General features: G+C 44.3%; 3 protein-coding genes across 5 annotated transcripts; 1 reads left to right on the top strand and 2 right to left on the bottom strand.

The window, feature by feature from the left end:
* Positions 1–313: 313 nt before the first annotated feature.
* LOC105448311 (CB1 cannabinoid receptor-interacting protein 1-like) lies at positions 314–8186 on the bottom strand. The gene is made up of 2 exons (XM_011686818.1): positions 7833–8186; positions 314–1514 (listed from the first exon to the last, which is right to left on the bottom strand). Exons 1-2 carry the CDS (start codon positions 8006–8008, stop codon positions 1190–1192), a joined length of 501 nt encoding a protein of 166 aa, XP_011685120.1. The 5' UTR covers positions 8009–8186; the 3' UTR covers positions 314–1189.
* Positions 8187–8488: 302 nt separating this feature from the next.
* On the bottom strand, positions 8489–12057 carry LOC105448310 (phosphatidylserine decarboxylase proenzyme). 3 transcript variants are annotated; one of them, XR_974223.1, is made up of 6 exons: positions 11907–12057; positions 11591–11819; positions 11265–11495; positions 10545–10839; positions 9835–10453; positions 8489–8871 (listed from the first exon to the last, which is right to left on the bottom strand). XR_974223.1 is itself a non-coding variant. In XM_011686817.1 (5 exons), exons 1-5 carry the CDS (start codon positions 11945–11947, stop codon positions 9969–9971), a joined length of 1281 nt encoding a protein of 426 aa, XP_011685119.1. In that variant the 5' UTR covers positions 11948–12057; the 3' UTR covers positions 8928–9968. The 3 variants fall into 3 exon arrangements, 1 of the variants encoding a protein (XP_011685119.1); XR_974222.1 differs by lacking the exon at positions 8489–8871 and adding an exon at positions 8928–9619; XM_011686817.1 differs by lacking the exon at positions 8489–8871 and having other exon boundaries at positions 8928–10453.
* Positions 12058–12986: 929 nt separating this feature from the next.
* LOC105448309 (ras-related C3 botulinum toxin substrate 1-like) lies at positions 12987–16977 on the top strand. The gene is made up of 3 exons (XM_011686816.1): positions 12987–13844; positions 14216–14427; positions 15142–16977. The coding sequence occupies exons 1-3, from the start codon at positions 13478–13480 to the stop codon at positions 15442–15444; spliced, it is 882 nt and encodes a 293-aa protein (XP_011685118.1). The 5' UTR covers positions 12987–13477; the 3' UTR covers positions 15445–16977.

Below are 16977 nucleotides of genomic sequence, written 5' to 3'. Positions count from 1 at the left end.
TCTCTCTCTCTCTCTCTCTCTCTCCTCTTTTACTAATCCATCTACTTGCATTTGAAGATATTTCATTATTCTCAATCTTTTTATTGACAACTAATCTGTTTTATTTTATTTGGCCTAATTCGTATTTCTAAAATAATCGGCAATCATTGACGCGCGCATGTTCGATACGTATGTGGTATTGTACTCAAAATGAAATGTATTATTATTCGTTGTGTTTGGGTTACACTTTGTTTTTTCAGCATATTCCTGCCGTTATGCTAACATATTAATCCCTTGCCAGAGAACGAAAAATATCGGCCAAAAACAATCACGATTTAACAACTGTGTTCTTTACACGTTTATTTTGCATCGAAATTAGAATATATAAAATTGTTACACTACTAGTTGTGCAATACAATCGATATTATATATGACGCACAGAAGCGCTGTGGAAACTTCTAAATATAAGATACATTTAAATCTCAATTTTTTAATTTTTTAAAATACAATAACGATATTTAATTTCGTTCAGGCGATCCTTTCGATATAAAGTTTCGATGTCCCCGATGAAGAGGAAGCCTCAAAAGATCAGTTTGTGCCAGGCTTCTCTAAATAACCTAATCCACCGCGCTATTAGCAATGTTGCTAGCCAACTGGCGATGATCAATCTCAATTACCCGTCGATCGTGATAATACTTACACGAAATTTCTACGCAATTTATATTCATCGCACTGAATTGAAAGTACCATTCTAACGAAGTTTCTCTCATCCCACACAATCTATCACGACGATTAACTTTATCATCCCAGAACCTATTTTCGAAGGGCCATATTTAAGGCAAGCTTTATGCAATTAAGTAGGCAAAATTTTTAGATTCCTTATAGCAATGAAAAAATTTGTATAATATGGTAATTTTAATTTTCAAATTAAAAAGTAGAAGCTATCAAATTTTATAGACTCGTTATCGCTATTACCGATTCTATCTTTATGCTTATGTCGGGGTTGTCCAGGCAAAAAAAAAAGTACGGGCCTCAACTCATCCGAATACAAGCCCTGGTACAACCTGTGTTTACGAGCGTAAAGTATTCAGCCGATCGCGTGCGAGAGGCATCGATTGCGGCGCGGCGCGGCGTCGGGTTCCTCCTCGTCGTTGGTGCAACGAGCCGGCAGCGAGCCGGTGGTGCCGGTGAGACGGTTGATGGCGTTTCGTTAAGATTCTATGCCGAGCTTTCTGTAGGTCTCCCGATCCACCGTGACGAGACGTCCCTCGACGCTCGAGCAATCGAGCTCGATGCAGTGCAACCGGGCGCCCCACTCGCAATGGCTCTGATCATCCAGCCGGTAGTACTTGATCTGCAGGCAGGTAGTCAGGAAGCCGGAGCCGAGGACCCTCATCGCGATCGGCAGATCCTCCCGATGGCCACGCGCACTCGCCGTGATATCCTTGGTGCTGTGATAAGCGCTGTAGGCGCATGCCGTGGCGTTCCTCGCGCGTTCGACCGCCTCCACCAATTTCCCGCCGATGCTCAGAGACCTGGAAAAATCGAAACAATATTTTAGAAAATACGTTTCGTACAATTTTTCTCGAAAAATACCCGTTTTCGTATCTTCAAAATGTATATAGTTCTTCATCCTTTTTCACAGTTACATTTATATCATTTCTCTTACTTTTATAGATATTTTATATTTCGTCTATACGGTATAACGCCCCAGGAAGAAACTGCATTGAATTTTCCATCATTTCAGTGAATTTTTCATAATTCCATAAAATAATTCTTGCACAAATTAAATTATAATCATATTAAAAAGAAATATTGTTTATATTTAATTAGATCACTCTTATTCCTATATAATGCTTTGTTTAAATAATTTAAAACGTAAAATAAGGATTGCAGTGAAGAAATAGGAAGACAGAGAGATGCATGTCTTTTTAACGGACGAACGGAGAAGCTCCCTTACTGCACATCCTCACGCTAACGTTCTGTTTGACGACCTCATTTCTTCACGACAAAGCATGATGGTTATTTATTTTTAAAAGAACATGATTTGCTTATTCGGCATATTGACTGTCTGCAAAGTGAGAAAGCCGACAAAAGTTCGAACGAGTGCAACGGAAATGACGCGAGTCTCGATGCGCGATGAACGCGCGCTGCCACAACTGGACTGGTGGAGCTCTTCTTTTTAGCGGCGAAAATAGATGTCTTGCGTGGCACAATCGTTAACACGTGTGTGTACTTTGATAATATTTTTCCCACGCCTGGCATAACGTCAAGATAAACGGATCGACGGATTATTGTGTACACCGACAACATTCCTATAAGTCAACTCGTCGTAAAAATCCCGCGCGTTTACAGTGTTTACAAATATCGATCTGAATTGGCAAGAATAACGTAAATCAAGATGCGAATGTCAAGTTTACATTTCGTCCGAGAACTTGGGTCTCCGAATATTTCAAGCACTTTTTTAATCAATTATAAAAAAAAAATTAAAATAATGTCACGCCCTTTCGTAGATTAAAACACACGTATAGTTTTACACGGTAAAAAAGAGGAATTGCGCGTTTTTACTGAAGAAGAATTACGTAATAAAAATGAAATGTGATTATACTAATGAAAGACCTTAGAAACATATACTGTACTTCTTAATCCCCTTCCACGTTGACTAGCTGCACAGACTTCGAGACTTACCGTTAATAACTAAAAGCGCTTACAATTATTGGATAGAAAAAAAGTTCAAGGATGATTGCTTAATCCTTGCAAGACCGTTGTTGCATTTTAATGCTCGCATGTGGCTGCAGATCGTTCCCGATCTACTTGCATGGAGATCCTTGAATCCTGACCGCGCGGATTTGGATCTTACGTCAGGCCGGCCGGTATTCTTGGACGCTTTTGATCCTTAGATCGACAGATCTATATATCTTTCAGAACGGTCTACTTTGATATGGCCGCACGAGGCGCACTTTGACTCACGATCGGCTTTATTTTTAGAGTTTTCACGAAGGGGCAAAAGCGAGGAGAGCGCCGCGCGCAAATGACCCGCGTGCGTGCGAACCGTGCACGTACCGCGCGTATCAGCTGCGTGCATCGGCTTATCGCTCGTGATAAACAGCCGCGCGCGTTAAGAATCGGATCGTTATCTAGAAATGAACGGTTTATAAATCCTCGCGAGCACGAAAAATGGATTATGAAACAATGTACAGTGCACGATGGAGGAGCAATCTAAGCGACTTTTGTCGGAGAAATATTTTGAAATTCGCGAATCATTATAAAATCATACATAAAACGTAAATGCGCTGCTATTCCATATAGACTAGCTTTGTACGGAGTCGCTCGATTAACGTTAAACTTGGCGATATTAAAGAAGCGGAATTAAAAGTTCTGTTGTAATGAGAAGCAAAGAAAATGAATGTCTCACAGAAAAGTGGAGAAAACAGGTTTAAGAAAAAATTTCAACGTATACATACACGGCGAGAATTTTTTTTTAATTTACCCTGCAAATCATGTTAATTATGAGACAATATAGTATTTAGACAAATTTTACTGTGCACTACAATAAGATTTCGCAGTAAAATTTATTGTAGTGCACAGTAAAATTTACCTAAATACTATATTGTCTCACAATTAACATGATTTTTAGGGTAAATTTTAAAAGAAAATTCTCTCCGTGTATAATATAATTGTATACATAAAACGAGATTTACGTTGCTTTTTGCAAAACGAGAAATAAATTGCAGGAGATTCACAGGCATATGAATTATGCGAAAAATTTCGCTGAAAATCCAAGACACACCTCGCGCAGATCTGGACGGGCGGAGATGCGTCTTACGGGATACATCGCCAGGTTTAAGGAAGGTTTATTAAAAATGCATGCGCACGATGCAAGAGCTACATCTAAAATAAGAGATGAGCCGAAACGGAATTGCAGCCGTGGACTGGCGTCTGAAGGCGCGCGAGGCACACGGTCGATATAGCATTATCGTTCGTGAAAAATGCAACACACCCGTCGGCTTGTAACATCATAAGCTCGCCGGTGTGTCTACATTTCGCGTCCTCCTGCCATACTTCCATAAAGTCCATAAAGGAATATTACCGCGGCAAAAACAAGGACAGCAAACTTCCCGACGCTTATTATTACGAAACTTTAATCGCGCGACTTGGTATGAGTAAGGCATAAATCCTCTTTCCCCCCCCTCCCTCGCGTGCGAGGGTAGGGTGGTAGAGCGCTGTGCAGACGTACGCAATAATTAATTGAATGTATAACTATTAATTGAATGTATAATCCGTGACGTGTGTATACCGTTGAGACGAATTAATCGTTAATCTGTTTTCGTAACAACCAGCGGTATAACGTTCGTCCGGTCCGCTCCGGGGGAATGGAAATTGTCGTGCCGTACGTCCGGCGACTTGTAAGTAAAATCGAAAAGCAGGCCATCATGCACAGCGCGCGAGAGTGCATCGCGTGATTCGGACTAATGATCGGCGGCGGCGGCGGCGGCGACGGCGGCTGTTTAAAATTCCACGAGATTTCGGCGATACCGCCCCCGGCGCGGTGGCGGGAGGGAAAGCCGGATTTTCTTTCCATCATCGGCGGCGGCGGTGGGAGGAAGAGGGGGATTCTACATTGTATCCGAAAAATGACAAAGGGAAACTGCTCCATTTCTGCAGCCGTGCCGCGCGGCACGCGGCGCCCGTTTAATTCGCGAGACCGCGCGCACGCGAGCTACAGGCGCTTTCGTGACTTCTCGAAGATCACGCGGACACTTCCGGCATCGTGATTGCTGCCGGGGAGCAAGCTGAAATATTTATGCGCATCGCGTTTGTTCGCTCGTAATCTCCATATTCGATTCAACGAATTCAACGTGTGCAAATCCACGTGCAAATCGCGCCTGTTCGCCGTAAATCACCGCGGAATGTTGCATTGACAGCTAAAAAAAATAAAAAAAATATATAGGAAGCTAAAAAGTAACAGGTTTAATTATCAATAACACATCTGCCGCTTTGCAGCTTTATCGCGGCTCAATTATATCGAAAGCTACAACTGCAGCACATCCCTTTATACGCTTTCTCGATCCCCTCACGTCGATCTTTAAGTTCCTACACGAAAAGAACGATTTGCTGAAAGATCAAAATTGGATCTGAAAATAATTTTGTTGCACGGAAATCAAAATAATTTTGTTGGAAACTCAAAAATGATAAGCATTGCTGTTAAACATTTTGATATTTTAGCAAATCAGTTTGACTTTTCCACAAAATTATTTTGATTTCCGTGCAACAAAATTATTTTCAGATCCAATTTTGATCTTCCAACAAAATCGTTCTTTCCGTGTATATATACCTACATTGTGTTGTCTCGCATTCGCAGCTTTGAGGCTTTTGTATCGAGTATCACAAAGATTAGACGATACTTATACGTTTTAATCTAGGCATACTCGAAAACGTCTCAGTTTTCTCTCGACAGCCACTAATTCTCGCCTGTCTCGGCTGACGTTTCTCATCTTACGGATCATCTCGATACGCTTATATACGGTATCACCGGTGTCTTCCGCCGGCGAACTGTAATTACGATTTATTGCCGCAATTACGATACGATCGTTCTCAACGCGATACTTATCGGGGTAGCGGGTTCCTGTTACCCAGGGAAGGGGGGAAAAGGGGGTAACCGGGCAATATCTCAAGTCTGTGAGCCCGATTGAATTCATGACACGTATTCATTAAGCGGCGCGCACGATCGCGACGGTATATATATATATATATATGTATGTATAATATACGAATGGTACATCCATCATGTTTCAGCGCGCTTCCGCGATAAGACGGTCCCGCGGTTGTGTCGTACACACAACAAGTTGATCGTTCACGTCGCACCCTCATCAGCGGGCAGTCGGGTTGTATCATCGATCAGCCAATTATAAGCGGCACGTGATCCGCACGAGTGCAACGTGAAATCACGATCGATTCCTCCCGAGACCTGTGCAGGGGACGAGTTTTGCGCAGTTCAAGGCGATGACGACGCCTCCGTCTTCCTCGCGCCCTATACCCGCCGACGGAGTCGGGCAGCCGGTGTGCCACTGCACAGCTGGTGCGCTCGCACCCGTTTAAAGCACCCATCCCCTCGCGCTAACGTACCCGCCGATTCCCAGGATTATGCACTCGCTTGTGCTCGTTTAGAAATTGCGCGCGGAGGAGGGGGAGGGGGGTGGTAGTTATCTCGCGCCGCGATCACGTACACGTAATGCGGTCTCGTTCCACAAAAGCGACAGGGGGAGAAACGTAAACGCCTGCCCCGGAGATGAGCCGCGATACCTAATTGACCGCCCTGTGCAAATCAATCCGCTCGTGTCGACTGGGCCGATCGTCGTCGTCGTTCGTAGCGTTCATATACATACATACATATATATATATATGTGCTCATTCGATTTTAACTTTGCGCGCTCCAAACTTTCCCGAGTTTGATCCTCAAGCACCGGTGTGAGTTTTCCAAGTATGACCCCGTTCGTTCCGTGTATGTTATAAGTTTCGATCTGTGCAGAAAATTTTCACGATGCAATGCGATATAAATAAAATTAAATAATAGGTAAGATTTTTTGCGCAATATTAAAGCCGCGAATCTATCGGAACGACATATACGGAATCTTGACATAAATCTTATCGAATCCGATTAATTTATCAGCTGAAAAAATTTCTTCGTGCTTTTCATTCAAATGTAAAAGTGTACCCTTACATATTTAAATTAAATTAAAACAAAATTTTTAAAAATAATAAACATTAATTTGAATTTACTACCGCCTAAGTAAATGTCACAAATTAACTTACTAATTAGATACTTATTAGCTTTAACATTAATCGGCTTTATATTTAGAATAAGTGAGTACCGAAAAATCTAATGCTAGAATCAAGCTACATAATTACCTCTAGAATTAATAAATTAATTTAATTAATTAGATTAATGAAAGTGTCTAGAGGTATACTCTATTTCGGCACATTGAAGAAAATTTCTGCGAATTAATACGGCGAGCGTTGACACACTTTACATACGATCCGTACAGGACGAAGTATTTGATGTGGATTAGCGATTTTTCTCTTCGTTAAGTACTCAGGAGAGTAAACTCAGTTTGTGTATTCGACAGTCGAGTTTATTTTTAGTATTACGGTTAAGTTGGCATTATTAGAGATTCTATATCTGAACATATAGCGAGAAGTCGTAATCCTCGTCCCTGGAGCATAGGAGCCCCCGACGTTGAAATTTATCACCGGCTCCTACCGCGCTCCCCATCTTCGCGCTGAAAATGATCGTATAAATTTCTGATAAACTGCTATTAGTCGAGTGGGACTTTTTCGCGGTGGTTTATAGGTCCCCTTAAAAAAAAGGGGGGGGGGAAGTAACGCTCGCTACTTATTTAAGTTATTACTTAGTAGTTACTTAGTTATTACTTATTTGATAAGTAATAACTCCGAATAAGATCAAATAATTCATTATAACGCGAGCACGGACTGCGAGTATATTCGGGATCGAGCAAGGATAGTACGTGAACTGGTTACTAAATATATTAAAGTTTGGTCAATAGTTAAATTTTCATTGTGTAACGAAGACAACCGATCTATCAAATTATAACAGAAACGACACGTTATATTTGGTTTGACACATTTACTTTTCTGCGGCGAAACTAATAATATATACGACTCGCGTCGGCTGAACCAGCGATCATCGAAATCACGCGATGCGGGACGACAGTTCTCCTTACAAAGAAAAAAAAAAACACTTGACATTTGATTCAAGCGGGGAAGTACGGGTGGAAAGATGAGGGCACCCGACGTACATATATGTATATAATTTGCACATTCACTGTACCCACTGCAGCAGTTGCGGCGGCTTAAAGCTGATGTCGAGCCGGTAGGTCGTCTCGCAGCTCAGCTTCACCGTCTTCAGCTGCCGGAACCTGGCGGACGTTTCCATCTTGCAGAAAACCGGACCGGCGCCCGGTTCCCTCCTGAGGGACAAGGTCACGCGAAAATGTCCATCGGCCCCCATTTAGCCGCCGCTCAAATGCCCCATAATAATCGCCCGCAGTTGCCCGTCGAGCCTTGGCGGTTCGTAAAGAGAAGGACAAAGAAAAATATCGCGTGGTCGCCACGATATGCACCCCAGCCACGCGGTGTCACCGCGGCGGTGCCGCGCGACACGGTGTCCTGCCCGACGCACCGGTACGTACTATTGCGGCGGGCCGCAAGAAGAGGAGGCGGTGCAACCTGCGCCGCGGGCGTCGCGACGCTCACTGATCCGCCGAACGACGCTTTGACGTTTGCGACCGCCGACCAGCTCGGCGGCGACTTTCCTCCTTTTTCCCGTCACCGGCGCGTATCTTCCTCGGGAGATCCTCGGGAGCCCGACGTTAAGCTCCTGGCAATGATAAACGACGCATGCACGGAGCTTTGTTCGAGAGGACACGGATATGTTCTATGCGCGGGATGATGTATTAAAGTTTAGGCGATTCATGTGAGCGGGGAGAAGATAAATTTAAACTATCTCTCTTTTCCAAAATTTACAAAGGTAGATCTAAGATAGAAGGGAAATTTGCGATGGAGATGAATTTAAATTAGCGTGTTAAAATTCGTAAGCGAACGAATTAAGATGTGATTGATTTCTTTCAAGATCTCAAGATAGTGATAGCTTTAAATGTGTGAGCAAACAGTTCGACTTGCCTCTCCTAATGCCCGTCATTTCAGATTTTCCGGTTAACTGCTTGTCATCGATTATATCGCTTATGTTTACTTTGGAGAGCGCACTATGTGTGGAACTAATGTACATCAAAGTCGTGCTTCTAATGGCCGCTGCTCACGTGGCGTAGGTACAATTAGGCAGGACAAGGAAAGGCTTTCACGACTTTCTAGAGTCTAGAAAAAAAATTATTAAACGGAATATATTAAACAAGATAGTATATATTAAAGTATTGTTGTCTCAATATCAAAAATTTATTTAATAAAAATAATGAAATGCGCAAAATAAACGGCAATTGTGTTAGTAAATTCGTCTGGATAAAGTAATTATATTATAAAAATTACGATTACTTTTTATAATTGGTCTCTTTTATTTTACGAGTTGCATATCATAAAATAGATATATCATAAAATGCGCGATCAAGTATTCACATTATAATTAATTCTTCTAAAGTGCGAAGTCATATTCGCACGCGCTGGACAGGTCCGGGGCAAAAGATATTCCCGATTTAATACGAGTTTTCCAGAAGCGACATTAATATTAACGATAAAGAGGATCGGTAAAAATACTGTTGCCATAAAAATATAAACGGGGTCAGCAAGACCCCGACACTCCTTCGTACGCACGGAGACTTGAGATATACCACGTGGCTGTTGCTTTCTGGTTTAAAAAAAAAAGGGGGGGAGTTAGAGCCTTAATTGAGGAAAGTGTTTCACCTAGCCGGCCTTGACCGGCCGACTCAACTGCAAACAAAGATCGATTTGGCATGCAACTAAAACAGTTTACGATCCGACCTCTATCGGTGGTGACGCACCTAGGAAAGAAAAGTGTGTTTTCTTGCGTCTCGGTGCCTCACTTGTGATCGTGTGAAGCTTCAGGAGAGACGTGCTGCACATGTCTACACTCCAACATAATAATCCGGTCCTAACAATAAATCAACTGTGTCAAATCTATCTTATAAATCATGATGCTTGCGACGTGATGCTTGGCACTCACGCAATTAAAGTAACAAACGAGGGTAATTAGCGGGAGATGTTATTTACATGTAATTTCATATAGCCCGCGTGAGAGATGATTTTCTCACGCACGAACATGACTACGTACAAGTAGACAGAGATAATCACAGGATCGATACTCACTCGAGAAAACTGAGTCTCTAGAGCCCTCGTGACTCTAGTGTTCACTTTATCGCGCCTACAATTCGACTTCGAAGAGACGCGAGCGCGCGAGATGCCGATACGTCTCTTCAATTCTCCTTGGTTAGAATCAGCTTCTACTCGTTCGTTTCGCTCCGTACTCTAGGCTGCCATATATCTCTCCAATCCTGCGCGACGTTCACGATCCGGTGCTGTCGCTCGTTGTCCCGCTTCTTGTCACGCTCGTCGCTGGAAAACGCGCTCAGCGCCTGACCGACCTTAATGGCCTGGCCGATCTGCAGGCAGAACCGGAAGTCCCGCGGCGCCTCGAACAGAAGCACGATCGTGGACCCGAGTCGGAACTCGCCGAACGGCTCGCCCTTGGCGACACGCGCGCAATCAAAGTTAGCTTCCTGCCAGTGCACGGTTGCCGGCCAGTGGCGCGTATTCGTCGCCAACCCCTTGTCGCAGTAGACGCGTATGGAGCCCACGTTCGTCGCCCCGACCGCCGCGTAAGCCATGAAGCCGCCCGTCCATTCGCCGACGTACACAACGCGCTCGTTCAGCGAGAACAAGTTGGGCATGTACTTGAGCACCTTCGGATTCACGCTGAGTAGCTTTCCTGAGAAAAGGAAAAAACGGGGGTTGCCTTAGAAAAATTGAAAGAGAGACTTCACTATGCGGGGCTGTGACTTTAAAGAGGCGAGGCACACCTGGGAAGTGCCGTCGGAACTTTATGTTCCAATCGGCAGGACTGTGAAACCGATGGTAATCACCAGGCGCCAAGTAAACGGTCAGCTGGTACAATCTGTTGTCGTCAGGATTCTTCAGGAGTGAATCAACGTAATCGTTCTTCTGCATCGTTGTCTCTTTCGCGATTTGACTCAACGTAAAACCGTTCGGGTCGCCCAGAAACTGCCTGAGGTCGTACGTCGCTCCTTTCACTTGCTCCACGCGGCAGGAGGTCACCGGTCCGAAATAAAGCACCTTACCGTCCGCAGGTGAGGTCTGAGGAGGAATTTGCAGATGCATTAATTTTTTATTAAGTTTTTATTAATTAAATTTAATTTAAGCGACTCATCTACAATGAGACTTAAGATTTAATATTTAAGAAAATTGATCAATCACACAATCGGATTATTCATCTCATGTGAGAAGAATAATTGTGATTGATCAATTCTACAATAAGACTAGAGATTTAAGATTTAAGAAAATTAATCAATCACACAATCGATTATTCTTCTCACGTGAGATGAATAATCCGATTGTGTGATTGATCAATTTTCTTAAATATTAAATCTTAAGTCTCATTGCAGATGAGCCGCTTAAATTAAATTTAATTAATTTAATAATCGACTAACAATTGGTCAATTTTCTTACATCTTTGTATTTTTGACGTCGCTTTACGATCAACGCCTGTGATAAATGCTTACCATCGCATTCTGAGCAATCGGTCTGGCATTCTGCTTGAGCTTCCTCACAAAAAACTCCACCAGATTCGGAAACGCGGACAGATCCAGCTCCACCTCGTCCAGATTGGCGTGAAAGATGTTGGCGTAAAATCCATAGAGCGTCGGTCTGAGGCCGACCGGCAGGTCGATGCTCGTCAGCCAGCCCCATATTCTGCTGGTCGTCCTCAACGGCAGGCAGCAGTAGCACGTCGCCTACGGCGAGAGGACTTTACATTTCGTTAACTTTTGTCACATCTGGACGACGTGACGATTCGACGGGGGAGAGGGGGGACGGCTATATCCATTACCACAACGTCGTTCAGCAATTCCGGACTGTCGTCGACGTCGATCCGGTATCCGTGCTCGTGCAGGTAGTTCCACTGCGTCACCGCGAGCAGCGACAGGCCGACCCCGGTTGGGACGATGAATCGCCATCTCCGGCCGGTGTTTTTGACGAATCTCGCGGCGACGCTCGTGACGGGTCGCTTGGCCAGCCACGTCGGGCATCTCGGCGTGGAGCAGCAACATTGGCATCCTCTGGAAGAAGGTTGACAGGTTATGTTCGGAGGCAAGATCGCGGGTTAGAGACGCGGACCCGCGCAATCGTGCGTTAGAGATACGTGCCTGTCAAGGAGAGCCAGTCTCGACGCACTATTCCTAATCATCCTTTCTCTCTGCGGCCCAGTTGACTCGCTATTTAACCCATAAGTCGTATGATGCAAGCGTCGCTGCGGCGGGCACAAAGGTGCCAGCCCGGCTCCGTAAAGCCGGCTCCCCCAGTTTAAATAAATGCGCGCGCAGTTTTGAAGTGATGCCGCACGATCTTTCAGATCCGCGGTTGAACTTTAAAGTTCACAATATTTCACTGAATAAAACTAATATAGGCAGATATGTAATTGATAATAACGAATAACATCGAATCTTTGGAATTTTGTGGCGCCGGCTTAGCCGGAAAAATATCTCCTGCAGGTATCTCGAACGAAGAAATCGCCGCGGAAAATTTTGCAACCTCGCCGAAAACTGCACCAATAAAATAATGCGACCTTCAAATTATATTAATTGCCATCGCGGATCGCGCTAATTCCGACCAGCTTCGCATACATTTCTTTTGATTGCGCGCAAGCAGATTAATTAATTGTCACGCTTAACATATGCGTATATAGCGTTAAATAACGAACACGACGCATGCGTGTCCTAAAACTCCTAATGTCCATTTCTATTAATGTAGATTATAACTTTATACATGGTTTTACTTACTTTTTATCTTTTTCTAATTCTTAAAAGTAGAAAAAAATACAAAGTAAGTTAAACCTGGATTAAAGTTAATCTACGTTGGTAGAAATATCTAATTCTACCATTTACTTCATTTCTACCAATATAGATTAACTTTAATTCTCGGTTTAACTTATTTTATATCTTTTTCCAGTTCTAAAAATTAGAAATAAATAAACAGTGAATTAAACCAAGATTAAAATTAATCTACATTGGTATAGAAATAGACATAAAAAAAGGGTCGAGATTGACGGCAGTCAGTGGAGTCACGGCAGTTGAAGGACGCGGCGCGGCGCGGCGCGACGCGCGCCGTTACGTCGTTCCACCTGCGCCGCGTGCGCGCGCGCGGCGTCCAGCGGGCGGCGGGTCGTGCGTGTCTGCGTGCGTCCGCACACGGGACGGACGGCCGACACCGGCGAGCGCACACCAGGAGGCGGGGGCGCGGTAACAGGTGGCTCCGCATCGCGGCAGGTGAATCGTCGGACCAGCGCTCGCTCGGACTGGCTTTTTTTGTGCGCCTCGCGCGACCACGGGTTCCCCCGCTCGCTCGCTCGCTCGCTCCGCGTTCCCATCGTCCCTACCATTGTTTTCGCACTTTATCTCGGTCCCGCGCACCCGCTCGCGTCTGCCTCGGCCCCGCGGAAGATTCGCACCAGGGTGACCGATCGACCATCAGGTGATCCCGGACTCCTCGGATCAGCAGCAGCCCGTTCGCCAGCCCGACGAACGCCGCGTATATCCCCCCGTGCGGAGGAATGACGTGCGCGACGACGCGACGTTGCGGCCGAGCGGCGCCCTGAGGTGAGGAGACCGTCGTCCACGTCCTCGAGGTGCCGCGAGGAGACGGAGGTATTTTACGTCGAGGACGAGGTATCCCGTCGCGTATATCCGCGTCGACGGCGCGCGCTCTCGAATTCGGACGCATGAAAGGTCGGGGCTGCGGTAAGATCAAGAGCGAGACAATGCCGCCGTCCTCGCACACCAACTGGACGAGGCCGTTGCTCAAGGGCGGACAGACCATGCAGATGCAGGCTGCCAGGCAGCAGCAGCAGCAGCCGACACCGACGACGGTGACGATGGCGACGGCGGCGACGACGACGTCCTCGTTGGCTATCGGCGCCGGAGCGCAGAATCAAAACTTGACGGAGCATCCGGCGACTCCGCTTGACAAGCGGATCAAGGTGGTCCTGGTGGGCGACGGCGCGGTCGGCAAGACCAGCCTGGTGGTCTCGTACTCCACCAACGGCTTCCCCGGGGAATACGTGCCAACCGCATTCGACAATTACAACGGTGTGTATAGTTTTGCCCATGTGTCCGCTAATGACGCAGCTGCCAGCCTTCAGGATTGTGATTCGTGATTGCACTTTGTAGATATCTCGAAGCAACATAGGCATCTTGTGTAAAATATAATTTTGAAAGAGTGATGTACATGGTAAACGTTGCAAGATATTTGCTTCCCTAATTGACCTTTCAATTGTATAAAATATAATTTTGAAAGAGTGATGCACGTAGTAAAGATATTTGCTTCCCGTCCTAATTGATCTTTTAATTGTGGTTTCGTTATTTTACACCACTTGACATTTTATTCTAAGCAAGTGGATAAGGAAGCATTAATTTTAGATCGAGCCAACAATACTAATATTTTTGTAATATCTGTCTAGTGGTCGTAAACGTCGATGGACAACCGCTGAATGTGCAGCTATGTGATACAGCAGGCCAGGACGACTTTGACCCTCTGAGATCGTTGTGCTACCCTGAGACAGATGTGTTCCTAGTTTGCTTCAGCGTCGTATGCCCCTCGTCTTATCACAGCGTGGCTTCCAGATGGATCAATGAAGTGCGGAAATACTGTCCCAACGCTCCAATCATTTTGGTACGATCTTTGTCCAGTTCTAATTTTTTAATAAAATATATTTCTATATAATTTATTATAATATAATTATCGACATCACAATAAGATTCCAATTATGGTATATCTTATAATATCACAATCAATATAATACCATAATTGTATTATTATCATCATAAACTGTAACGATCAGCTACAGTTTATAATAATAATAATACAATTATGGTATATTAATTGTGGTATTATAATATAATATGTACCATAAAGAAATATAGTATATATTATTTATATTCACATATTTTAATTATAGGTATTAATAATATGTATAATTATTATTATCAATGACGCTGCAGCTCCCAAGTTGAGCTTTGGCCTATCACTCTCTTCATATGCCTCATATGCGTACATCTCAAAAAAACTGCTTTAAAAAAATTGATTTTAAATTGTAGGTCCCATATGTGGTGCGCACGTATACACAGGCATATGGGACCTACAGTTTAAAACCAATTCCGAAAATCAGTTTTTTTGAGAGCGGTAAAGGATATTTTCTCTCGTGGTTTGTCAGACCTCCGGAGAAGAGACGCGAGCTGTGTATGAAAAATTTGTTGTTTCTACCGCGGGGAATCGAACCCCGAGACCTTTGGCACAACAGACCAGTGCGCCGTCCGTTACGCCACGCTCGCGCTCGATGTGTATAAATATGTCACGTTATATTCAGTTATGTTTACAATTTTCTAGGTGGGGACGAAAAGTGACTTAAGATCGGACGTATGTTTGATGCTGCAACTGGCGAGATACGGTCAGTCGGCGATCACCACTATTCAGGGCCATCAATTGGCGCACAGGCTAGGCGCCGTCAATTATGTGGAGACGTCTGCGTTGACGCAACACGACCTCAAGGAGGCCTTCGATCAGGCGATAGTCAGTGCCCTCAATACCCGGCGCGGAGGCGCCAATTTGCTGTACCGGCGTAGGAAGCCGCCCCCGTTGTGGCGTAGATGGTTGTGCTGCTGGGAACGGCCGACTCCGAGCGAGACCTAAACAATTTTACTTTTAAGTGATAGGTTCTATACTTCTTTAGAAATCCCTCTGTGATCATGGGCGGTCGCCCTCCTTTCCTGTCAGAGCATCATCATGTCGTCCCCCCCCCCTCTCCCAAGTATGGCATACCATACGCGGTTAGCTAGCGTTGATCGTGGATTATCTCGTCGTAAAAATAGAGCAGCTCGTACTTTGTTATTTAGATTTTAGACAGGACGCGACTATTAATAGATACTCGCGCGAGCGAGAGTCGAGAGCAACCCTGTTACACGCCGACGCTTCAATGCGTTTCATTCATTTCCATTTGCATCATTCGTCTAACACGACAAATTTTTGTATGCACTTAAAAATTTTTACACGTACGTTTTTCACGCGTTCTCACCAAAACTAACAAACTGCCAGAACAAAATGCCAATATACGATATTAGCTTAGTGAAGTCGTACCGTGCCAGTGGAAGCAACGACGCCTAACGACTCGCGCAAATGAACGATCCGCGATTTAAGGGTTGCTCGACGATACACAGTATTGCGGTACAGTTTACGAACGACACGAGTGACTTCGTCGGGAGCAAAACATTAGTCGAATTAACGATTTCTGACAGACGGAAGCGGGCGAGTGCCGCCCTCGTAAAATTCCTGAAAGCCGCGCACGGCATAATTTATTGTAATATTAATCGTATTAATCATTATTTTTGTTACTAGGCATAATTGGCTACTCGCTGGTTGTGATTTTTCGTGTACGTAATATCCTTGCTTCAATCGTCGCGATAGAAAATTCTTGCCCATTCTCTCTCTCTCTCTTTCCTCCCTCCTCCCCCAGCCCTCCTCCTCTTCCTCCTCCTATCCCACCGTCAAGGATATTAGGTGGCCCCTTTTTTTACGCGACCACCATAGCGTATAACAATTGTATATTTTTTACTCGTTGCGACCTCTCGTATATATACAAATATATATATTTATTTTTTAACATCTTTGATATATCGGTATTTTAGGTAGAGTAACGGTAGCTTTAATCGAACACTTTTTGCAGATCGACGATATGATCGTGACATCACACACATAGAATTTATATAGCGTATAAGCGAACCCCCGTTTCTAGTGACGGAACAATGATATTTCGTAAAATACGTTTTTCTTTTTATATATATATATATAATTATATAAGCGTATGTGATGTAGTAGCGTTTATACGAGCGATATCAACCGATATATGAGGAATATCAAATACGATAAATTAGCGAGGAGGTAAATTAGCGAGCACGACGCGCGAGGTATATTCGGCGAGCATGACGGACGTACGTACTCGGGATCGCTAGGATCAAGATTTGCTGTGATCTTACTTGAAACTTTCTACCGGTAATTCTCTACTGTGTGTTATTGCATTACGGAATTGCATATGAATTTAAGACTGCAGAAAAGGATTTCGCAGACTCTGCGCAGTAGTCGTAGACTTGTAATCTGCTGTAACACTTCATCTCCATCATCACATGACATCATCAAAAATAAATTGTATATAAGTATTTATTCATCGAA

Source organism: Wasmannia auropunctata, unplaced genomic scaffold, assembly GCF_000956235.1.
Source record: "Wasmannia auropunctata unplaced genomic scaffold, wasmannia.A_1.0 LD336088.1, whole genome shotgun sequence".
In the NCBI taxonomy this organism is placed as follows: Eukaryota; Metazoa; Arthropoda; class Insecta; order Hymenoptera; family Formicidae; genus Wasmannia; species Wasmannia auropunctata.
The sequence above is the reverse complement of the archived record's forward strand: the minus strand, read 5'-3'. Positions and strand labels throughout refer to the sequence as shown.